At 39.8% G+C, this 25,740-nt stretch overlaps 1 protein-coding gene across 4 annotated transcripts in view; it reads left to right on the top strand.

The window, feature by feature from the left end:
* Positions 1-25,740, top strand: part of mtus1b (microtubule associated tumor suppressor 1b) — a 204,178-nt gene that overhangs the window by 28,539 nt on the left and 149,899 nt on the right. For 2 of the 4 annotated variants that reach the window (XM_072570273.1, XM_072570264.1), the window contains exons 2-3: positions 22,183-22,294; positions 22,778-24,579. In XM_072570273.1, coding sequence (XP_072426374.1) covers positions 22,795-24,579 — 1,785 coding nt within the window. In that variant the 5' untranslated portion in view covers positions 22,183-22,294; positions 22,778-22,794. The other 2 variants (XM_072570254.1, XM_072570246.1) reach the window with 2 other exon arrangements.

The raw sequence follows: 25,740 nt of genomic DNA, 5'->3' as shown, positions 1-25,740 counted from the left end.
CTGCCGAAGTGGAAAACCTTGCATATCCATATTGTGCTTCATTTGTCCAGAATGACCTGTTCAAATCTCAATCATCTCTGCATCCTCTTCTTGATTCACCCTCTTAAATGTGCTTTGTGTTGCCTGCATATAGGGAAATATTATTGTTTCTTCATTTAAATGGTTAACATGTATTGTGAAAAGCTAAAGTCCTATCACCAAACGCTGAAGGCCCCAACTAGTCACTTCCTGTCATACAGAAAAAGAATAATTTATTCCTATTCTTTCATCTGCCTTCCAGTTCTTTATCCTTGTCGTGTAGTACCTCAAATCCCATGTGCTTCAATTCTCCATTATCAAAAGCCTCAAAGTCCAAGTCAAGTACATCAAATGGCTCCCCCTTATCAACTCTAACAGTTTACACCCTTGTAATTTTCCAATAGATGCGTTGAGCATTATTTCCCTTTTGTAAATCTGTGACCGTCTGTCAGTTTTCAGTGCTCTGCTATTACCATTATAGATTATAACATTTTCCCTACCACTGATGTCAAGCTTACCTGTCTATAATTTCCTATTTTCTCTTTTTTTTAAAAAAAAAAATTGTGGGGTTACATTAACTGTGCTCCAATCCACAGGAATTGTTCCAGAATCTATAGAATATTGATAGATGCCACCAATGCCTCTACAAATTTGTCTCCCTTTCTGAAGAAATCCAGGATTCGAATTCTCAGCCTTTTATAATCACGTGTATTTCCACCAGACCACACTTCAGGCCCTCTGCTGTCTATACCTTGTGCTCCCTAAACTGAGATTTTGTTTGTCCTCACTTTCTTTCTTGTTCTGTTCTCCCAAAAGATTTAATTATTTGGTTAGCTATTTCTTAGTTCCCCATGATAAATCGGACGCTTTTTGACTGTAAGGGACCTACGTTTGCCTTCAGTCTTTTTATCCCTCACATACCTACAGAAGCTTATACAATCAGTTTGTTCCCTGTAGCTTTACTCTTTTTTTTTTCTTCTTCAATCCCTTTCTCCATCTTTTTTAAATGTAAATTACTCCCAAATCTCTGGTCTAGCCAAAAAAGAGAGCAAAAATTTGTCGACCCTGTTATTTGGATCTGAAGTTTGACTGGTTAGCCACAGATGGGTTATCTTCCCTGGTTTTGTTAGGTTTAATGTTCTTTTCACTTGAGGAAAATGTGCTGCATGGTGAAGATCAACTTTCCTTATCTAGAGTATTATTGGTTCTTAAAACTTGGATCAATTTTATCTGTTGGATAAATGATCTCCCGCCCAGTGAGCCTTGCCATGGAAGCACAGCTAGCAGGAAGAGAGTTGAGTTGACTCTAAGCTATAGGTGAAAAGAATATTACAAGCAGGTGAGCCCAAATTCTGAATAGCCATGTGTTAACACCTGAAAAGGGGCGACGACCTAATGTGCGAATGCCAGAGTTAGAGCTGTTTCTTATCAGAATCAGATCATCATCCAGAATGTGGTTGGTTGGTCTGTTTGAAAATGAAATAACCCTGATTGAGTTGCTTTGCAGCGATTCTGAGAGGAAGAGGGTTGTTTAGTGATATCTTGATCATATTCAAAACTGAGGTGACAGCTCTTTTCTGAGCATTCCTGACCTATCCTATGTGATTCGAGAACAGCATATTGGGAACTGTATAGGTATGTAGTATCACAATTCTACAAGAAGTGATTTGCAGGTGATATTATTTTACTTCAAGCTCTTGATAAAATTACTTTGTTAAAATACAACTGACATTGGTTTAAGTATTATGTTTGTGAAAAGTGAAAGTTAACCAAGTGAGTTCTTGGGAACTACATTGTGGGGTCAGTTCAGTAAACGTGATTCTTTTTGGTTTATGGTTCCTTTAGGATTCTAACATCTTTGTCAATCTCATCAGAACTCTGCATTAATTTGGCTTGACGAATTGAAAACATTGTGGAAATTGGCAACACAACATCTATAACTCCCTTTTTTAAAATCTTAATTGCAACAAGATTAAATTATTACTTTCTCTTTTCAAACATTGTATGGCTGAATTTTATCACTTGTAATAGAATTACATTGTATCTACTCTGTATGAGCTGGTCTTTGGTTTCTTTTAATGAAAGACAACTTGGATAATGCAGATCGCCCAGCAAATTTAAAACTCTGGGCCCGTCTCAAATCTTTACTTAAAAATGTTTCTGCCATCCTTTTGTGTGTTTTGAGTTTTTTGTGGGTAGGGTCCAGTTTTTTTAAGCATGTATTTTGATTTATTGAATAAATGCAAACTTGATGCAAGAGAATTCCAACAGTGTTTTTAGAGTTTGTGCATCTTGCTAAAATCAAACTTTGTGCTGAGACATCCAAGGCAGTGATCTGCTCTTAAATGAGGCCTGAAAGGAGGAATCCTAACACAAGCCTGAAGTTGGTGATTTAAAAAAAGAGTATGCTTGATGGAACAGTGACTTTAATCAAATTATTATGTCACAGACAAGACAAGCACTTATTCTCCATACATTTTTCCCTGAGAAGGTACTTTTCATAGACTGTCTTGCATGGCTACTCAAGTCTCTACTGTGTTGTGGATAGGAAATGCCCTTGTTACAACTGAACAATATTCGTGGTAACCATTTTCCATTTGATGGATTTTTCTGGACACTGCCATGACCAGTCAATCTACTTCCTTTTTACCTTTCAATATTAGAGCTTGGTATTAAGTCATTCAAATGCAACAGTTGATCATGACTGACTTTAACTCCAAGTTATATCTTCAAGTTGCAATGAAAGTAGATTGACTGACTGGTCAAATGCATCATCTTTCCCAATCCATACTGTGCATTTGGACAAAATAGTCATGTTCGTATTTCTTGGGAGTTGTTCTGTTCAGATACTTCAAAAAATCTAATTTTAGAGTCAGATGTACACCACAGAAACAGACCCTTCAGTCCAACCCGTCCATTCCGACCCAATATCTTAACCTAATCTAGTCCTATTTGCCAGCACCTGGCCCATATCCCTCTAAGCCCTTCCTATTCATATACCAATCCAAATGCCTTTTTAAATGTTGCAATTGTACTAGCCTCCACCACTTCCCATGGCAGTTCGTTCCATACATGCACCAACCTCTGCATGAAAAAATTGCTCCTTGGGTCCCTTTTATATCTCTCCCACCCTAAATCTATGCATCTATGCTCTCTAGTTCTGGACTGCCCCACCCCAGGAAAAGACCATTTACCCTATCCGTGCCCCTAATCATTATATAAACCTCTATAAGATCATCCCTCAGCCTCTGAAGCTCCAGTGAACGCAGCCTCAGCCTATTCTGCCTCGCTCGATAGCTCCGGTTCTCCAACCCTGGCAACATCCTTGTAAAGCTTTTCTGAACCCTTTCAAGTTCCAGAATATCTTTCCGATAGGAAGGAGACCAGAATTGCATGCAATATTCCAATAGTGACCTAACCAATGTCCTGTACAGCTGCAGCATGACCTCCCAACTCCTGTACTCAATACTCTGACCAATAAAGGAAAAACATACCAAACACTGCCTTCACTATCTTATTTACCTGGGACTCTACTTTGAGGGAGCTATGAACCTGCATGCCAAGGTCTCTGTTCACCAACACTCCCCAGGACCTTACCATTAAATGTATAAGTCCTGCTCTGATTTGCTTTTCCAAAATGCAGCACCTTTATTTATTTAAATTAAACTCTGTGACTCCTCAATCCATTAGTTCATCTGATCGAGATTCATAAAGCTTCAATCTTGATTTCATTTTTAATCAGGTGTGATGTTTGGATTCTCCAGTTATTGGAGATGGTTATTGGACAGAAGTTGTCCACCGATATATTATTCACTACCACTTATCTGCCCAAGTCAGCATGTTGTTGAGGTCAAGCAGCTTTTGGTTACAGACTGCATTTGTTAAATAAGACTGAAGTGGTGGTTAACGTTGTGAACTCTTAAGCAAACCTCCACACTTCTGGCCTTTTTATATAGCCTTGGATATGATCCTGCAGAATGCCTGGCCTGCTATGATTTACCTCCACCTACAGCTATGTCCCTTTTGTGCCAGGAACCCCCCCCCGAGAACTTGAACTGTGTGTCGGGTTCTTGTTGATATCATGTGCCACTTGGTAGTACAAAATACCTTCAGTGTATTCAGTCATCAGCCGACAGGTGGAAGGTCACTGGTAAATTGAATTTCCTCTAGTCTTTGTAGACAGTAGACAGTGTATATACTATTCTGGGCTTCATCCTTGTGTGTTGGATGCACTGCACATGCAGTTGTTAATCTCTAAATTTGGCCAAAATTCAAATACATCTTTACCAGTAAAGCAACTTAACAACCAGAGTGGGAAATTGTGTTTAAAAAATTGAATACTAAAATCTCACCAACCCAGTATTTGCAGTGTGCTCAAATGAGATTTTGCTGCATGGATCAAGTATGTGGTTTGTTGTCGAGCAACTTGACTTTTTTCACTAACCTTTCTGGTTCCAATGTTTCTTTTTTCAGTTGTCTACAGGCAGTGTTGACTTCTCCAAGTAACTTCCAGAAAGGGAAAGCATTCTGTTCTAGCACTCTTGCTGTACTTTAGATAAAGAGAAAGTAAACCATGTTCCGGAGCTGCTGACAAAACTGTAATAAAATAGGCTGCATGCAAGGGAAATGAATTTCTCTTAGGCTAATGGTTGTTTTTTTAACAGTATTTGAACAAACTCTGATCTTTCAATTTGTAAAATTTGAAATTCACAAGCATGAAGGTTTGTTTCCTCCTATGCATAATCTAGTCTGTTTTAAAAAAAAACACTTCATACTCAGTGACTTAGAATTTGAATGACATTAACAGACAAAGCTAAATTTGTGTACAATAAAGCCTTTGTTTCTCAAATATTGCTCCGTCTCCATCTTGGGACAGCAAGGGGAAAAACAGGTTAGAAATAAGTAGTTGAATGAATGATTGATTCTTAATTACCTGAGCTGAAAGTAGAATTGGTATTTTGAAAGCAAATTAGATTTCCAAGTGGGTATTTAGATAAAATTCCTGAGATGACATAGCCAAATTTTAGGATATCCAATTGTCTGTGGATCCTATTTTGTAAAATAAACTATAACCAGTGTGATTTGATTGTTTTTATAAATGATCAGATGTTTGAAATGCTGTGTATTTTCAGATGAGCATGTCGAGTCAACCACTGCCAGCATGTTGGTTAGATTGTGCTTGTCCTCATTTCCTGACTTAGTTGACCAAATGATAGCAGGAAAATGACTGGTGGTCGAGTGAGAGTTATTCAACTATACATGGTTTATTGCATGATTGTAACTTTTTCACCTTTTGGTTGAGATAGACATTGCCATTGAAGAATCCTTCATCTTGTGTCTGTATTCATTTTAATCAGAGAGATTCTACCTTTTACCCCACCCAAGTCCTTCAGCCATCAGATTCAGTGGAACTTAATGCAATCTCCAGCATTTGACCTTCCCGAAACATTACCTTACCATATTCTCAGAACTTACCTGATTGAGGTGTTCAAGATAACAGAAAAGAGGGTAGATAAACTAGTGATTTGAAAACTGGTGGTGAAGGATGCACAGGGTGGATTGGGCAAGGGGGGCAGTGGAGGGTGGCATAGTGAGAGAGTTAGGGCTAGGCTGTTCAGGAGAGATATTAGGAAGAACTTCTACATGAGGTGATGGAGGTTTGAAACTCATTGACAAAAGGCAATGAGTTACCTTGGCTAAGGAACATTTCTGGTTTAAAGTTATCAAGGGATTATTGGCCAAAAGCAGGTATATGGAATTAGGCTACTCATCGGTCATGATCTCTTTGTTGGCACAGGCTTAAGGAACCAACATTCCTGATGAAGGGCTTTTGCCTGAAAAGTCAATGTTTTTTTTTCTTGCTCGGATGCTGCCTTGATCTGCTGTGCTTTTCCAGCACGACACCCTCTTGGCTTTAACGAGCTAACAGCTTATTCTTGTTCCAAGATCAGAAACTGGCTACTTGGTGCACTGATTCTGTCCAGATCCCGAGGAAGAATTTAATCGATTCAATTCCCCCTGTTGGATCCTGTAGTCCAAGTTTATTTCTTTTGAACTGCTCGTCCAATTTCCTTAAATATTTTCCATTATCTTCTGGGCAACAGGTTCCAAGTAAGGAACATTTTACAGTGTTAACAATGTTTTTTGTTTTTTTTTTTAAGAAACATCCACGTCCCTCGCCATCCCTGTCCATGTTTTACCTGAAATTCTTACTGTGGCCAAGATGTTTGCTTGATTAATCACTGACCATCCATCCTAAGGTCACAACTGTGTGAAACAAAAAGAAAAATTGTTGGAAAAGCTCAGCAGGTCTGGCAGCATCTGGAGAGAAGTCAGTTTCTGTTTTGGGTACAAATCAGGAAGAGGGACTTTGAAACAAATTTAAGTTTTAATCATAAAACAACACCTGGCACGCTCATGGACGGTTTCTAAAAAAAACATTTTTTTCCGTGACCACAAGGCTTTACCTTCTACCCAAAATCTGAAGATTGAAATTCAGTTTTAAAATTTTTTTCCTCTGTTCTCGCTCAACTCTAAACATGAACTTGGGTTCTCTCCACAGATGCTGCCAGATGTGCTGAACTTGTCCAGGAAGTTCTGTTTTTGTTTCTGATTTCCAACATAGTCAGTTTATTTTTATTCAGAAGTTTGCATGTTCACTGCAGAGTGTTCACCACTGCCTGACTGCTTAGCAACTGAAGCAGTCCATGTCTATATGCACTAAATTCTATTCTCCATCCTGACTTGGAACTATTCCTTCACTATTGCTAGATCAAAATGATGAAACTCATTTACTAATAGTACTAGGTATTAATGCAGAGAGCGTGGTGCTGGCTAAAAGCACAGCAGGTCAGGCAGCATCCAAGGAGCAGGAGAATAAACGTTTTGGGCATAATTCCTTCAGGAATGAGTCACCACACTCTCTTGATTCTGGTCTGCAGTCCTCACTTTTTTTTTCTCCTGGTATTCATGCACCCCAACAACTTAAGTAGTTGAAGAAAGCAGCTCGAGACTTCATCCAGGGCAATTGGAGGATGGCTAAATACTGACCTAGCCAGTGACACCCATCTTCCATGAAGGAATAAAAAAAATCTGTTGGTCGTGCTGCCATCAGCTAATGGGAAGAAGTTTCCTTGTTAATTTAAACCTGTCATGTATGTGGCTATTGTTGGTCCCCTCAATCACTTTTTGTTTCCCTCTGAGGAGAGCAAGCTCAAATTCCAAATTTTTGGCAGCTATTATTTTCCCCAGCCCAGAGCTATTCTGGTAAATCTACTCTTCACCCATTTTCCCTGTCCCCGCTCCCAAAAATGACCTCTACTTTGTAATCTGAGGTGACTAGAACTGGAAACAATATTCTATTTGTGGTCTTGCTGCTGTGTTTTGACAGAGGTGAAAATGCTGATCTTGGTTTGGCTGTATACTTGTATATTCACAACACCCAGTAAAGTTAATCTCTTCAAAAACAGTCTAGTTACTTCAGTGGTTCCTTCCCAGCTGCTGGGTTATTAAAATCTTAAATGATAAACTTTTAATATTTTATTAAACATGCCTTTAGCAGAGCCAAATTAAACAAGATAAACTAATTACCATCTGTGCTTTAAACTGAGTCACACAAGGCAGACAAACACATTTAAGGGATAAATTTAAAAAAAAACAACTGGCCAGCCTATTTGAATGGTTTTCATGATGCATTGTTTCACATAGTTGTAGAATCGTTGGTTGTTTTTGAAGCATCAAACAATATTCCTTTCAGTTTACTCAGGTACAGTCAGTAATACTTCTAACTCTGCTGTTTACTCTGGTTGTGGGAAATGAGGCAGGGGAGTTTCAATTTTCATTTGTGTCACAGAAAAAGCAGTTCAAAATAAACAGCGTCAACTCTGGTTCTGTCCATAGTGATAGAACATGGAAACAGACCCTTTGGGGATAGTGAGGATGGCAGATGCTGGAAAGTCAGTTGATAGTGTGGGACAAGAAAATGCACAGCAGGTCAAGCAGCAGCATCAGAGGAGCAAGGCAGTCGATGTTTCAGGTCAGAACCTTTTATCAGGCCCTGATGGGTTCTGACCTGAAATGTAGACTCCCCTGCTCTACTGCTGTTTGACTTGCTGTGCTTTTTCTAGCTCCACACTTTCCTGGAACCAAGCCTTTTGTTCAAATGGTCCATGCTGACCATGTTCCCAATGTCTTTCAAATGTAACGCTGTCCACCACTTCTCTGGCTGTTTATTCCACACACAAACCATCTATATTTTTGTTTTTTAAAAAGTTGTCCCTCAGTCTCTTTTAAATCTTTCTCTTCTCACTTTTTAAACAAAACATATGGCCCCGGTTTTGAATTCCCCACGTTGAGAGATGGAATTTTTTTGTGAGGCCTCATTTACTATTCAATATCTGCCACCTCCTTGAACGTAAGGTTTGTTTCAGACTGGCTGGAACTAGTTCCCAGATACTGACCTTGTTTGTAGTCCAGTTCAGCTGTCTGTTCTAACAATCATCTTCCTGGGGTTGCTGTGACTGTTAGAGCCTTTTTAAATTCAGAATCAATCTGGAATTAACATCCAGACTGTGCCTCAAACAAAAGCTTGTTTGGTTTGTTTTCCTTTTACCACAAACTCTTTTTAAAGAATTTCATCAGTCGTTTTCAGCTCGATTTCAAGTTCACAGCTCCAAACCAAAATTTCTTGAAAGAAAAAGAATGAAAATCATGAAAAATCAGCAAGGGTTTTAACGCTGAATTTTGGAGTTCATGAGTTCTGTTTGTAGATCCAATTTTTCACTCCCTCAATGGTTTTTTTTGACCTTTTTCAAAGATGCATTGTTTCAAGTTTCCCTTGTACAGGTTACATGTCGGTAAAAACGATGACTGCAGATACTGGAAACCGGAGTCTAGGTTAGTGTGGTGCTGGAAAAGCACAGCAGTTAGGCAGCATCCGATTTTACTGCTCCTCAGATGCTGCCTGAACTGCTGTGCTTTTCTAGCACCACTCTAATCTAGACACAGGTTACATATAACCTGTACTTTTTCTGTTGCATCACCCTCAAGTGCAGCAACTCAGTTCTGTATAAAATTCTTTTCCACTTGTTGGCTCATTTTGCAGGTCTATCTGTCACTTGGAATCCTATTCAGTTCTCTGTTCATTTGTTGTTTGGTATTAACTGCCAAAGTTGTGAGCTGAGCACTGACCCTTGCTGGCAATGCCATCTACTTTTATTTATTTTCAACTATTTGAGACTTGCCTTTTTTTAACCTAATTGGATACTGAGCCTCGATTGTTTTGCCAAAAATGCTTTCATATGGAGATAACATCTGCAGATTCTCTGAAATTTGAAGAAAGTTTTGAGGTAACAAATATTTAACTTCGATTAGTCAAACATGGTCTCTCTTATACAAATTAGTGCTAGTTCTTCAACTTTTTAAGTTCTTGATTCATCTGATTTTTTTTTTAAAGCCCTCATCTACCATTTGAAGTTTAACTGACTTATAAGTGTTAGGACTGTCCTCACATCCTTACTATGAAACACATTCGATTTGGATCGTTTTTTAAAATTTTTATTTTATTAGACGTATACAGTTGGTCTTTTTTTTTCCCCTTTCAAACTGCTGCTAGAAACCAATAATTGGACTTGGGGCAGAGAATATTCTCCACATTTTAGGGTGGGGAAAATGGTTTGCAAACCTAATCTTTGACAGTTTTCTGGTAATTTCAGCTTGTGAAATGAGTGTTTTAGCTAGAAATAAAATGTACAAGTCTTTGCTGAAATACTTCAATGCTGTGCATCTTTGAGCACATCATTTCTGTTCAATATGATCCGTTGTGCAATGTGCTGTTCCAATGTTGGGAGCCTTTACTTGGCTTTAAGTGTTCAATTTGGCTTGAGGTTTGGGAAATTTTGAAGATGGATTGGAGTGCTATGATGGATGAGAATTAACTTATCACAGGTATTGTCAGGGCATGATAGCTGTCATGATAGCTGGCAAGGGCATGATAGCTGTCATCAGGTTTTAACTGGAGAAATTTCAAGGACTTGGATCACTTCCCAAAGAAAAATCACTGCAACCTAAGTAGCACAGAACAGAGGTCTTCAATCTTCAAATGTTTAGTTTGAGGAAACAGTCAAGGGTGGGTGGCACCTGAGGGGATGGGGTTCTGTTGTGGACCAGGCCAGACCCCCTGTACACTTTTTTTTAACAGCGTAGCCCAGACCTCAACTTGGGCAGATGTGAAGTGGATATTCTGAGTGATGCAGCTGGTCAAACCACTCTGCTTTAAACAAAACAAAATTCATTTAAATACTATGGGTGAAACACGAATAAAAGAAAACAGAATTTGGAAAGTTTACTTGATAACCCAACCAACACGATATCACAACTTAATGAAGATAGTGTTCCATATCCATGATACCCCATAAACCCACTCCTTGGCAAATGGTAAATTCAAACAGGTTCTTACAGGCAGAGTTTTCAGAGAGCAAGTTCAGGCAAAACCTCTGTTGAAGCATGGAACCTCTTTACTGCGGCTGCTTCTCCTGGTCCCCAGCAGTTTCTGACTGCTTGCTAAAACAAGCCAAACTAGGAAAACAAACCTGAATTGGGAGAACTGGCCACTCTCCTGTCATTGTTCATCGTAACCATTTGCAGATAAATTCAACCTCTGTCTTTACAACCCATCTTGGGGTGGGGGGGGGGGGAGAAACCAAGGACAACACAACCGTTTTTAAAGGGGAAGCATTGTCAAAGTGCAAGAAAGCAGTGAAAGTAAGGACTGAAGGAATTTTGGCTAAAATCATGAATAGTTCTGAAGGAGTGATGAAAATTATCATTTTAGCTTGGAGGGTCTTAAATGATGTAAAATTAGAAGTGAGTGTTGGGTGAGTGACTAAACAGTAAGCCTGAATGATTGAGACCCCTCATTACCATTGAGGCAATAACAATGAACTGAAAAGAGCCATTTTCCTTTAATGGAGGAAATAGTGCTGACCATGAAAGTGTTTTTGTGTTCTATGTTGATTGAATCAAGCAGTTGGATTGGAAGCCAAAGTCACCATCCGTTATCTAAGGATCAAAAACTTATCAGGTTGTATGTACAGGAGATGCAGAGTTATAGGGGAATATTCGGCAGAATGGTTTCTGGATCTTGGGATGCATTATCTGCTATTGGGAGGCCTTGGTTCAAGCCCCAGTTGCTTCAGAGGTGTCAGAAGATAACTGAGCAAGTTGATTGTTTTATGTTGTAGCTTTTTTTGGCATGAGGTGGACTATGGAGAAATAATTATATGGAATCAGTTTTCTTAAATTGGCACAGAGAATTATTGAAATAAATGTGGCAGTCAATGGGAATTTCTCTGCAGTTAAAATCTTGTGCTATACATCTTTTTGATTGGATGATTTGAACGTTTGTCTGACTGCACAGGCTGTCACTTGGTAGCTCAGAACTTGAATTTGCAGAAGCTGTTTATCTACCACTCGGAACTGAGGCAAGAATTGTCCGATGTCAAGTGCAGCAAAAGACCCTTGAGCCAATTGCTTGTAGTCAAAACCAAGCATCTAGCTATTGCAATTCCATCTTTGAGCATTTGGCCCAAAGCTTTCTAAGCTTCAGCTTACGAATGCACAACTAAAACTTCTGTGGTAGATGCAAGAAAAAAAAACACTCTTTGCAAGCAGTGAATTCCAAATTCCCACTGCCTGGGTGAGAAAAGTTCTCCTCTCTTCACATCACATCTCCCATAAATCTTCTGCTCTTGGCTTTAAATGTATGATGCTCTGCCCTCTCCCTGTTAATCCTCCCAGCAAGGAGAAAAAGGTTTCTTCTTGTCTATGCCTCATTAAATTTTTAAATAATCTCAATCTCCTCACCCTGCCTCACTCCAATCTCTTCTGCTCCAAGGAAAGCTAGTCATCTCTCTAATTCCTCTTCCCCTGCCCCATCCACCCCCCCTCAAACAAGTAACATGCCTCTCCTCTGCACCCTCTCCACTCTGTAATGCAATCGCATCTTTCTTCCCCCTGGCAGTATAATGTTGATTCCAGAACTACATGCAATATGTTTGTGGCCTAACTAACAATTGATACAGTTCCAACATCATCCTCCTGCTCTTGATCACTTTTTGCCTCTGCTATTAATGGCAAACATTCAATATGCTGTTTTAACCTCTCTATTAATCCATCCTGCAACTTTAAGAGATTAGTGGACATGCACTCCAATGTCCTTCTGATAGCCGGTGCTTCCCAGGGTTCTACAAATGATGTATTTCTTTGTTTGTTCTGCCCAAGTGCATCACCTCACTTGTCCAGGGTGAATTCAGTGTGCCATCTGACTTGGCCCATCTGAGCAGCTTGTAAACATCTTGTAAACCAAAACTACCCTCATTGTTAACCATTGCAATAATTTCCATCTCACTGGAAAGTCTATTTTTTTGTTACCACAAACTTCATAGGCCCTAGCACCAACCCATGTGGTATGGCTGTAACAATGCTGTATATGATACCTCACTTCTCAGAACCTTGTTTTGAGGTGCTCACTTAATAGAAAATAATTTCTAAATTTGGAAAGTTTGCAAGCATACTTTTTCTGACCACCTCAACAATATTCTGCTAAATTTTAGCCATTGGGAGTACTTAGTCAGCAACTTCATAATAAATTGCAGCTGATGTAAAATTAGAGTATAAGGCAGTTGTTTGTAGCCACTCGGTTTGAATTTGAGTGGTAACATTTCAGTTAAGTGAATTAAGTGCAGATGCATAGTTGGCTTGATCACAGTTGCTGTTTAAATTTTCATGTACACAGTTTTTAAAAGGGAAGATTGGTTAAACTGACTATTCAAGCTGTCCTGTTTGACTATTCAACAATACTCTTGTTCTCCAGATATTTTAATGGGCTGGGTCTTTATACTGGAAATAGTTCAAGTGAGTATTTAATGGCTGCTACAGGTGATGTAGCATAACTATAGTAAGTCGACCAGTTCATGTGGGGGTGCAGTTGCTTTTCTCCAGACATTCCTACTTTTCTGATAAGTGTTTCTTTTGAGGGAGTGTTCCTATGGAAACTGATATTACAATAGTAAGTGGCCTATTTCTGGTGTTTTTGGGTTGGTTATCCTGTGGAACTGATGGTCATTCTGTGACCTGAATAGGTAGTAAGATTGCATCTTGCTGATTGGTGCTCTGTGAAAGTAGTTTCTCCATGTATATAGCATTTGGTCATGTGATGTGAGCTGACTTTGTCAAGTATTTTGAATATTTGCATACTAGTCTCTAAGTTGAGCTCTTGGATGAAACTGCCAAGTCATTCTAAGTTTTTGGTCATCTTGTTATACTTGTTACAACTTTTTTGCTTGCATAGTTTTCTTAATATTGAATTTGTAGCTTGGGTGCATTGTGACATTAGTCTTTGGACTGGAATACTTGCATTCAGTCCATATAGTTTTTCATCGAATGTTCAGATTATCTAATTCTGCTGGACTTCAAATATTTGATCCCTTTTGCAATTTTCACTGGCTCTGCTTTTTACATTTGTGGAATTTTGTGGAGATTAAAATTCATAAATAGTCTCTCAGCGACTAGAATACCATTTTCTGAATTGTTTTCAGTGCAGAGTGGAATTTTTAAAATTGAACTATTCAGAGATATTATTACACACCTCTGGAGCTGGTGGAACTTGCACAAAACAAACCTCCCAGAAGTTTTAAGAAACCCAACTCTTTATTTTATTGAAGTAACTTAAAAACTGCATGAACTCATACAAAACTCCGTTATCTCACTTTTTTAGATTCAAATCAATCTAAACATCATGGCATAGACAGGACACAGGGGGCTAACACCTTCAACATATTGTCTAGCTATCGCTCATGGTTGACAGCTAACCTGAGAATGCAACTTTTTTAAAAAAAAGGTTTTGTGATTTACACATGAAAGAAGTGAAACTTTCATGGTATTCAAACAGATGAAAGACTTAACAATCAATTTTTCAATATATAATTTCAGTTACATTACACTAGATTTTTGCTATAAATTCTGTTAGGATTGAGCCCTCCACTATCACCTGATGAAGGAGCGTCGGTCCGAAAGCTAGTGTGCTTCCAATTAAACCTATTGGACTATAACCTGGTGTTGTGATTTTTAACTTTGTACACCCCAGTCCAAACCAGCATCTCCAAATCATAGTTTTAACAAGACCTCCATCTGCTTATATTCCATTCCATTTGAAATGAATACTGCTATTCCATTTGCCTTTCTTATTTCCAGTCAACCTTGTCAGCTTTGTGTGACTCGTGCATGAGTCACACAAAGTATGCAGCTTTCTGTAGTCTCTCACTTTCCCAATAATATTCAGATTTTCTTGTCCAAGTACCTAACTCTCATTGTATTCCATCTGGCATGTCTTTGCCCACTCTCCAAATATCTGTATATTCCTCTGCACACTCATCATTCTTCACTGCTTGCCTTCCCACTAATTTTTATCATCCGCAAACTACAGCCACAGTTCATTACAATATTTGACAAGCTGCCTATGGATTTTTCAGGATGTAACGAGCAGAATAGATAAGGGTGACCTAGTGGATACGTATTTGGATTTTGTGAAAACTGGTCATAAAGTTCCAGTTAAGAGGTTGTGTAAGCTCAAAACACCTGGAATTGATGGTAATGTACTGGTATAGATTTAAGAATTGGTTAGCAGACCAGACGTGCAAGATGAAATGAGTCACTTTCAGAATGGAAAGTGGTGAATTGCTCAATATTGCCAAGTTTGCTGGCAATATAGGACTAGTTGTCCTCAACTCTTCCAACATCACTTGGTGTCCACTTTGCCTATTCCTGATTTGCTGTTGAAGGTGGTGGTGAGCTGCTGCCTTGAACCTCTAAACTCCATTTGCTGTTGATACACAGACAAACCATTAGGCAGGGAGGTCCAGGATTTTGACTTGGTAACATGAAGTGTTGTAATACTTCAGAATCAGGATGGTGAGTGACTTGGGAGGGAACTTGCAGGTTTAATATTCCCATTTGTTTTCAGACCTTGAACTTGGCACCTTCCAAAGAACAACAAGGGTCCTTGAGTTTCTGGTACTCCTACAGAATCAGTGGTGAGGAATTCAATGTTTTGTGGATACTGTTCCAGTCAAGTGAGTGTTGCTGACCCAGTTGGTGTCAAGCTTCAGTGTGCTGTGCTCCAAGTGAGAGAGTATTCCATTGCACTCCTGACCTGGGCCTTGTAGATGGTGAACAGGATTTGGAGACTTGGGAAGTGAGTTCATGATGTAGGATTGCTAGCCTCTGACCTGCTCTTGTGATCAATGGATTTGAATGGCTAGATCATTCTCAGCTTCTGGTGAATGGTAAGGATATTGATGGGGCAGGGAGCTTTGATTGCAGTGCCATTGACCGACCGTTAAGGGGCAATATTTCGATTCTCTTACTGGAGATGGTCATTTGCTTGGTACTTGACTTGTCAGTCCAAATCTGAATGTTGTCCAGGTCTTGTGCATTTGGACTCCTTAGGTATTGGATGAGTTGCAAATTGTGCTGAACATGGGACAGTCATCAGCAAACATTGCCACTTCTGACCTTTTAAAATGGAGGGAAGGTCATGAAAGCAGCTGAAGATAATTACAAGTTCGAGATGACTGATCTCCAAACATCTTAATTTGTGCCACATAGACTTGAATCAGTGGGAAGTCTTCCCTTGTGATTTCCCTTGCAATTTTACAGTTAGACTGTCCCTTTCTTCCCAGCACACATGATTTCTCTCTTTTAAGTGAAGCCCTGCACAGCATTTATCATCTTTGGTATGGATCTGTTTCTCTTTGCTGAAAACAATTCTCATTTGGCCTCTCATGTGTCTCTGTATGATGTAAAACCATGTAATTTTCCAGCTGATGGCCAATCACAGCTTTTGAACATTAGTTGCTTTTGAGAGCAAATTTTGTCTTTTAGCACCTCGTGACTAATGAACTAGGAACAAAAGCAGTCTAGATTAGAGTGGTGCTGGAAAAGCACAGCATGTTAGGCAACATCAGAGGAGCAGAAAAATTGACATTTCTGGCAAAAGCCCATAATCAAGAATGAAGGCAGGGAGCCTCCAGGGTGGAGAGATAAATGGGAGGTGTGGGACTGGGAAGAAGATAGCAAAGAGTACAATGGATGGGGGTGGGGTTGAAGGTCAGAGAGGAGGGTGGAGCAGATAGGTGGGAAGGGAGATTGACAAGTAGGACAGGTCATGAGGATGATGCTGAGCTGGAAGATTAGGACTGGGGTAAGATTGGGGGGGGTGGGGAAATGAGGAAACTGATGAAGTCTACCTTGATGCCCTGAATTTGAAGTGTTCTGAGGCAGAAGATGTGTTCTTCCACCAGATGTCGGGTGGTGAGGGAGCAGCGGTGGAGGTCCAGGACCTGCATGTCCTCTGCAGAGTGGAAGGGGGGAGTTGAAATGTTGGGCATGGGACGGTGGGGTTGATTGGTACAGGTGTCCAAGAGATGTTCCCTAAAGTGCTCTGCGAGAAGGCGTCCTGCCTCCCCAATGTAGAGGAGACTGCATCATAAGCAACGGATACAATAAATGACATTGGACGTGCAGGTGAAACTTTGGATGTGGAAGCTGCTTTGGGGCCTTGGATAGAGGTGAAGGGGGAGGAATGAGCACAGGCTTTGCAATTCCTGTAGTGGCAGGGGAAGGTGTCAGGAGGGGAGGGTGGGTTGTTGGGGGGCACAGACCTGACCAGGTAGTCATGGAGGGAACGGTCTTTGCAGGAAATGGAAATGGGTGGGGAGGGAAATATCCCTGGTAGTGGGGTCTGTTTAGAGGTGGAAGAAATGTCAGTGGGTGATGCTGTTTATGTGAAGGTGGATAAGGTGGAAGGTGAGGTTTGGGAGATTCTGTCCTTGTTACTGTTGGAGGTTTGGAGTTTGAGGGTGGAGGTGTGGAATGTGGATGGGATGCGTTGGAGGGCATCTTCAACCACATTGGAAGGGAAATTGTGGTCTTTAACGAAGGAGGCCATCTGGTGTGATCTGTGATGAAACTTGTCCTCCTGGGAGCAGATATGACTGAGGTGGAGGAATTGGGAATACGGGATGGCATTTTTGCAGGAGGTAGGTAGCTTGGGAGTCAGTGGGTTTGTTTTTGAAAAAAAATAATCAGCGGAGATGGGGAGGGAGGTGTCAGAGATGGTGCAGGCGAATTTAAGGTCGGGGTGGAATGTGTTGAAGTTGTTGAACTGCTCAACCTCACGGGAGCACGAGGTGGCGCTGATGCAGGCATCAGTGTGGCAGAGGAAGAGGTGGGGAGTGGTGCCAGTGTAACTATGGAAGATGGACTGTTCTATGTAGCTGACAAAGAGACAGGCATAGCCTGGGCCCATACGCGTGCCCATGGCTACCCCTTTGGTCTGGAGGAAGTGGGAGGATTGAAAGGAGAAATTAAAAGTGAGCACCAGTTCAGTCAAACAAGTATGTCAGTGGAAGGGTGTTGTTGGGGATGGCAGGAGAGGAAGAAACTGAGGGCTTGGAGGCCCTGGCCTTGGCGGATGGAGGTGTTAGAGTGATTGGATGACCATAATGAAAATGAAGCATTGGGGGCTGGGGAAACTCATGTCTTGGAGGAGGTGGAGGGCATGGGTGGTGTCTTGAACATATGTGGGGAGCTCCTGTAGGGGGTATAGGACAGTATTGAGGTCGGTGGCTTTGAGTTCTGTGGGACAGGAGCAGGCTGAGACTATAGGTCAGCCAGGGTGGTCAGGCTTATGGATCTTGGGAAGGAGGTAGAATAAAGTGGTGCGGGGTTCCTGGACTACTAAGGTGGAAGGTGATGAGGTTGTATATGGTCTGGGAGCTAATGGTTTGGTGATGGAACAAGAGCAGGCCATTAGACCTTTTCAAGCCTGCTTTCCCATTCTTTAAGATCATGGCTGATTCTCCTGTCTTAGTGAAAATGTTCCTGCTTCCCCTCCACCTCTTCCCCACCCCCCCAATAGCTCTTGATGCCTTTAAAATAAAATTCTGTCTGTCTTGAATATATACAGTAATTTGGCCTCATTAGCCATCTGTGATCATTTCCATTTGGATCTATGCCTAAAATGTGGATCTATGCCTAAAATGTACATCTAAGATTATCTTTATCATCCAGACTCTTAAAATACAGCTAGATCACATTGATCAATAGTCTCCTGCTTTCCTTGAGCACATACTCTTAAATACATTATTGGATTCTCTGGTTTTTCTGCTTCTTAGATCTCGGCTGCAATGAAGCCTGCACACTTTGCACAGCATTGATAATTTAGCAGCCACCAGACTATATGCTATGTTTTCGAACTAATTCTGTCACTGTCTCTCTTTTGAGTGAAAAATATCAATTCTCTCATTGCCTAGAGCAACAGAGAATGGACATTAAACACAATCTGAAATAATGTAGAAATATGTGCAAAAATATTCTTGGTTTTACTAAAAGCAATCCTGTTATACTAATTTTTAAATGGTTTCTGAAGCTTTAAAAATTTATAACTACTAAATACCATATTTCAAATGGTGTTCAGTTGCTGCTGTGGATTGTGCAAACAAGCACCAGAGCAGAGGTAGAGGCTACATGACTAAGGCAAACTTGGCGGTTCATTTGAGCAGAAGTAATGAGTTCTTAAGGCAAGATGAAGGGAGTAGTTTTAAAATAAGTTGTGGAGCTGTAAATGACTACAGGATAGTAGTTGGGGAAGGAAGCCTGAAATATCTGGCCAAGATGTGTACATCAAGTCTGATTAAATCGGACTTGATTTGATGACCAGCAAGTGCTTGCTGTGGACCAAAATCTTTGAATTGTTTTTTCCAAGTATCTTGTTTGAATCTGATGCTAATTTGAAAGGATTTCCAGATATTCAATAAACATGACATTAACCAACTTGTGACACTCAAGTAGTCATCAGATGGTAAACAGAAAGTAAAACTGTTTTCTCTGGATCAAATAAATGTGAAGTAGATGTGTGTTTAAGGTAACAGCTGACACATACCCAATCATAAATTTCAAATGTATTGGTCTTGTTTTCAGTCCAAACCTGGATATTATTTCAGTGCCTGGTGATTGGCTTGTGCAACATTTAGTACCATTCAGAGTGAACATTGCTACTTCAATCCTTTGTTTTAGATGGAAGGCAGATCATTTAAAGCTTCTGAAAAGTTCACATCTCGATGTGTACCTTGAGCTCCTAGAGGGCTCTTCCAATGCAGTGGTAATGTCCCTACTTGTTGACCAGAAGGCCTGGTTTTAAGTTCCACCTGCTCCAGAGATGTGGAATAACATATCTGAATGGGTGGTTGACAAAATATCTACCTTGACCTCTGACACTTGATGTCTTTGGCATTGGATTAGTGACCTCCAACAAGCTCAATTGTCTTTTGAGCATAACGAGTGAAGAGATCTCTCCTCACTTTCTTCCTGCCCATCCTGTCTAGATTTCCCACGTACTCCAATTTTGCTAAGGCTCCACACAGCCACATTCCATGTTGCTGTGAGGGCAATCTCACTGTTAGCACTTCTGGAGTTCAACTGTTTGGATGTAGTTGAATCAAGGCTATAATGAGGTCAGGAGCTAAGTGACCCTTGTATAAACTTAACTGGGCCTTGGGAGCAGCATTGTCTGAACCTGCATGCATCTTAGGACGAAGACTTATTGACCATTCTGCTTTTCCTTCCTCCAGTGTAGTAATTTTCCATGTTCAATTTATCTTGTTTTTGTCTTGTTTACAACTTCAAGGTTTTATTAGCAAGATTTGATAGAACTAAAATTCTCATGAATTCCTTTTTATTTCAAATTAATTGTGTTAATGGACCCAAGCCACGCGTCCTGAAGTGATACAGCATTACATCAACAAATTACAGATTTTTGAAATTAACTGCATTTTTTAGATTCTGGAATTTATTTGCTTTTGAGGATCAAGAGGAATCATAGCTGATGTTTTCATCATGATTTAGCAAAGTATGATCAATATAAATAGTGCTACAATCTTTCATGTTTTGCTGCTAACTGTGCTGAGCTTTTAAAGTTTTAAAAACATTTGTAATACTTAGTTAACTGGCCAGTTATCATATCTTCAGAGTTTGCTGTTGTACACTTGAACTAATATTTATTGCAGAACCCCACTTCTGCAAAATCTCAGCTGGCTAAAGTAGCCCTAGCCAAAGTTCCATTCTGCATTTGGCTAAATCCTTTGACTTTGACTTTGAAGTCCAACTCAATTGTTCATAACGAATTTAAATAAACCTTTTCACTTGGCTTAATTGCTTTGGCCATCTAGATTAAATGAAGGGAAATGAGTTTGAAAATGATGTATTCCTGTGTTAGTTAGCATTGAGCATAGGTGGGGTGGCATGGTGGCTCAGCAGTTAGCAATTCTGCCTCAGTGCCAGGGACCCAGGTTTGTTTCCAACCTCTGAAGACTGTCTGTGGAGTTTGCGCATCCTCACCGGAATTGCGTGGGTTTCCTCCGGGTGCTCTGGTTTCCTCCCACAGTCCAAAGATGTGTAACTTAGGTGAATTGGCCATGCTAAATTGCCCATAGTGTTCAGGGATGTGTGGATTAGGTGTATTAGTCAGGGATAAATGTCACGGAATAGGTTTGGGTGGGATACTTTTTGGAGAGTTCGTGGTCTTGTTGGGCTGAAGGGCCTGTTTCCACACTGTGTAGGGATTCTATGGAAAAAAACATTTTATCTGATTCCATGTCTTGAAATCTGGTAAATAAAAATGAGCTTTGTCTATGTTCAACTTCAATATTTATAAAATACTAATCTGCTGAAAAAACAGCTTTGTAATGGTGAAGGTCATTTGGCCCATTGTCTGTACAGGATGTTCAAATGTGCATCATGAATTAATGTCTTTATTCTGCCCTCGCATGCTTGATCCTTTTTATGAGCAGAAGCACTTCTCCCTCTTTGCTGACCAGACCTTGTGATTTTGAAAAGTCCACCAGATTTCCTCTTGGAGTGGGTTCCAAGGAGCAATTTCTTCTTTCGCCCAGTTTCTTCAGTGCTTTTTAACTGTAGTATCTCACGTCTGAGATGTATGTTGCAAAAGTCCCCTTCACACTCTCACTAATACATTCAGTTTCTAATGTGGCACCCAAAACTAGTATGCAAGGCTCAAGCTGAAGTCAAACAAATTGCTCCAAATGAAATTTCAGCAGTCATTTTCTGTTCAATCTACTAACTGCTTTTGTAAAATTCTAGACTATCGTCCTTGCAGTTCACAATGCTTCCAAACTTTTATCAACAATGAACTTTAAAATTGTACCCTGAACTCCAAAAACATAGACTAGGACTAGTCCTTCTCACTATCCTTTTTCTACTATTAGGTGTCAGTCATTATTCTAACATCTCTTCACTTCCTTGAGTTGTTTTCTGGACTTGGGAACGTTGTTTATCTTTGTTCTCAACTGTGTTTTCTGCCTGATACTGGGTATTTGTTCTAAATTTTTTTTTCGTTGGGACTCTGGATGTTAATCCCTTTTTTGTTTTCTTTTTGAGGGACTGTTCATACCTTGACTGCATCTAAACTATAAGAGTATTAAGCTTAAATCATGTAGCTGTTAAATATCTGGGTTCCTCATTTTAAATTTTATTCTGGGGAAATCTGCTGTTCTTGGTCTGGCTTTTGAGATGTGAAACGTACAATGTGGTTGGTTCTCATCCAGTAGGAAAGCAAGCTACTTGGACTTGTATTGTCCTGGCAAGAATTGCAATGATCGGAAGTTAATCCATTGCAATCTGGTCTGGGCATTCAGCATTGGAAAATCAGTTGGTGGTAAGATCATATTTTTGACTCACCCAATGTTTTCTTGAATAGTTCAGTTAGAGAAATAACTGAACGAGGCCTGAAAGTTAGAAGTGACTGCAAGTATAATACAATAAGTTTGTGCAGTGCTTTTTGAATCTCGATAGCAAGATGTGGGCTGATGAGTGTAAAGGTGTGGAAGATTTTCACAGTAGCTTTTAGCTGTTACTAACAAGTTTCAATTGTTTTTCTGGATAGCTTGAAAGTAAAGAATGAGGTAGGCGAGAAGACTTCCTAAAAACATAGTTTTTCCAGTCACCTTTTTTTTGAGCAGCTTTTCATGAAATTAGCAATTCCAACAAGAATTAAGTCATTAATGTGCCTTTATTTTCTTTTTCTTTTAGGTCAGGCACAGAAATCATGTTTTGTTGAGTTCCTGATTCTTCAAGAGTAGAGCAAGTGTTGCTAATTGGGAAGAAATTCACACCTTCGGTTGAATTGCCTTGCAGGAAAGTGGTGGGTGCAGTGCTTTGATCATAAATCTGTTCAAGGTTTTACTTAAATGAAATTCTACTAAAATGAGCTTTCAAGGTAACAATTCCAGCAAGGTAGCATGCTCAGAAAATGAGAGAAGAAATTACTTTCATCTCCCTGTTTTGATCAGTGACCCAAATGGTAATCAAGTTGCCTGCAGCACAGAAGTATCTTCCGAAGCTATCCGTGTTAGAACCCCATTGACTAATGGAAGCTGTGAGTGCCCAGATATACAGATAAACCCAATTAATATTGGTGTTGATGTCAGGATAATGGTTTCTGACCAAATAGCTTGTAGGCCTCAGGATATGAATGGACCTGAATTGAAAATTGCTGGTAACTCTTTCTGCGATCTTGCAGCACCTACTTGTATGGTTCTCACTAGTTCACAAAGTAACTCTTCAGATTGTCACCGATGGCTGGCTGATAAGTGTTGTCATGCAAAGTGTTCTGTTACATCAACAGATCCAGGGCAGAGGAAGATGGAACAAGACACAGTTGATGCAAGACAAGTGACTTTTGACCAAACCATGACTGAATGCCATGTGGCAGATTGTGAGGATGAGCTCAGCACTTGTGATACCAGTGAAGATTGCCTAAAGAAATTGGAGCATCGTGTTTCAGATGACTGCTTTAAATTATGTCCAAGTGCCAGTTCTAATGACACAGTAATGCGAATTGCAATGAATAAGGAAATAAATTTGAAATATTCAGTACCATCTTCTGAATCCAAGTTGGAAATGAAGCACAATGTAGATGACATGGAATGTGATTCTAGTGTGTATGTTGTTGAATCACCTGTATTTTCAAACAGTTCAGATTATTCAGTTGTAATGTCAGATCAATCATTAGACACATTTGAAAATCCAGGTGAGACTGAGATGCTGAACACTACACAAATTATAAATCAAATATCTCAGGAAACCAACTTGAATTTTGAACAGTGCACGCCCTTAGAGAAGAGTCAGTCACATGCCTTGGGTAAAGTTCAAGAAACGCGTTCTTTTAACTTCAGTACTGGACCAGCCCTATGCCCCACCCTAAATCCACATCACAATTTTGGAGATAAAGTAGGTGGAACAAGCTACAATACATTTGATAAATGTGTGAAACATCAACCAAATGCAACAGATATTCAGTTACAAGTTGCAAATGAATATTACACTGAAAGAACGCCTGTAACACAGACAGGTGAATCTAAACTTCACGAAATGCCAAAAAGCTCAGCACTGAACACCACATTCATAGTGTTAAAGGACACAAGTGATGATTCTAAATTTGGATCTGAGGTTGACAGTTGGGTGACTGATGTAAAGGAGCTTGTAACCCAACCAGGAACATCTGTGCAAGGAAATGTAAACGATGAAACCTTTTTCGTTTCCAGTCCATCACTTCATGAACATAACTTCTCTTCAAATACATCGACTCCTTTGCCAGAGTCCAGGAAAATCATTTTCTTCAGCTCACCGCTTCAGAAACCAGCAGGTTTATCTGACAGTGAAAACTGTTGCACACCTCCAGTGGAAGAGACCCCAACTGACATGATTCTGCATCCAGGTGCAAGGAGTTCTGTGCAGAAATCGGGCTCCAGAATGAAATGCAACACCAATGTCAATTCAAAATTATCAAAAGTAGAAATCAAATCCTACCCTAAACCTAATTTTAATAATGTTAAACCCAAAGTTGTGTCCAGAGCTCAGCAAATGTCATCAGTATCAAAAAGTCATGTAACTCCTGTGGCAGGAGTTTCATCAAAGAATTTTCCAAGGTGCAGTAGTTCCATCTCATCTATTGAGTCTCCGTGTGCTCTATCTCCTGCACCAAAACACAGAAAGGAACAACTTTCACAGTCAGCATTGAAGCCAAAATCTGACAATGTACAATTCCAGAAGGCGGTGTTTAGGAAGAGGATTTATGCAAGTGAGCAGCAGACTTCTGGGATTACAGTAAAGAGAAACTCAAAATCCAGTCGCAGTATCAGCCCTCAAGCCAAAGTATCTTCAACATCTACTTTTGTCGGTAGAACTGAAAGTCACGGATATGGCTCCATGCACATGGCCAAGGCATGGCCCCCTTCTGTGGGAGCTAATGCATGTGAGCTTAAAACCCGTCACTCTGGAGTAGAAGATGTCAGTCTGCCAAGACCAGTGATTCCAAGTGTTAAACCAAGGTCACGTTGTGGAAGTTCGGCAGGTGACACAGATGATCACCTGCTTCAGAGTAATAGTCCAGCAGCTGCTGCTTGTGAAGAAGTTCACAACAGTCAAGTAAGTAACCATTAATTAAATTCATTTACAATTTGTGCATACACTCTGAATCACAAAATTTACCCAATGTAGCTGTCATTATTTGAAGAATTTAATTTCGTTATAGCCAGTTCAGGGTGAACCAAAAGTGTTTACCTTGTTATCTAAACTGAATTGTTTTTAAAAAATCTGAAAAATGCCTTTTAAGGAATGGGATCACTGCTCATGTTTTTTTTAAAATGTACCTTTTCTGCTTGGCTGACACACTTGAATTGGAGTTCTTGTACCAGCCTTGATAAAGATGTGTAGGTAATTTAGGCATGTGTAACGACAAGGCAGTAGTGGGTGGTGATGGCTGAACTAAATGTTGGCTATTATTAGTATTATTTATTAATTTTAAGTTTTTTATTTTTAAAATATTATTTACTTGAATGGAAATGGTATAAGAGTTGTTTCCTGATTGAGATTGTCTCACGAGACAAGTAACTTTTGTTTGCCTTTTGAGGAAATTATTTTGGAATTTTATTCATCTGTCAACCATTTACCTATGCAAGGGTTGGGTGATGGGATGCACAAGAAGTATGAGGGGAAATGAGGATTCTGACCTGAAAAGTTACTACAAATTGGAGCAGCAGTAATATGTGGAACAAGTGTCAGTTTTAGGAAAACAATTTTGGAACTTGCTGAATCAAACACTGTAGCATGCTGGCCTGCACATTGATCTTTGGAAAAAACTTAAGTTCTGGGCAGATTATTAAACCAGCAAATTGTGCTATGTACAAGTGACATAATATGAAGCAAGTCATTCTGCCACTGGTGCTTCCACCATGCAATATCATTTTGAATGATCAGATCTAGTCTTTTAAATCCGAATGGCCCCTCTACCTTAATGCTTCAACGTAAACCAAAAAATCTGTTATATTCATCTTTTCGATGCTTAATCTGAGGTTGGCCTTCAATAAATTTAAGAATCAGTCTCTGTTACTCTCCACAATGGTCCATTGATTAGTGACCTTTTAAAAGAAACTAAACTTGCACTCAGTTTTAAATGTTGTTGTTTTTTGTATTTATCAAACATACCCTCATTATACATTCATCCCCCATCCCACTCAGAATAACATCCCCATAACATTGTTAAATCTGTCTCCACAGATGGTGTTTGATAGAGTCACATCTAGCACC

The sequence above is a fragment of the Chiloscyllium punctatum genome, chromosome 1, assembly GCF_047496795.1.
Source record: "Chiloscyllium punctatum isolate Juve2018m chromosome 1, sChiPun1.3, whole genome shotgun sequence".
Classification (NCBI taxonomy): Eukaryota; Metazoa; Chordata; class Chondrichthyes; order Orectolobiformes; family Hemiscylliidae; genus Chiloscyllium; species Chiloscyllium punctatum.
This window is presented reverse-complemented; position numbering and strand designations above follow the sequence as displayed.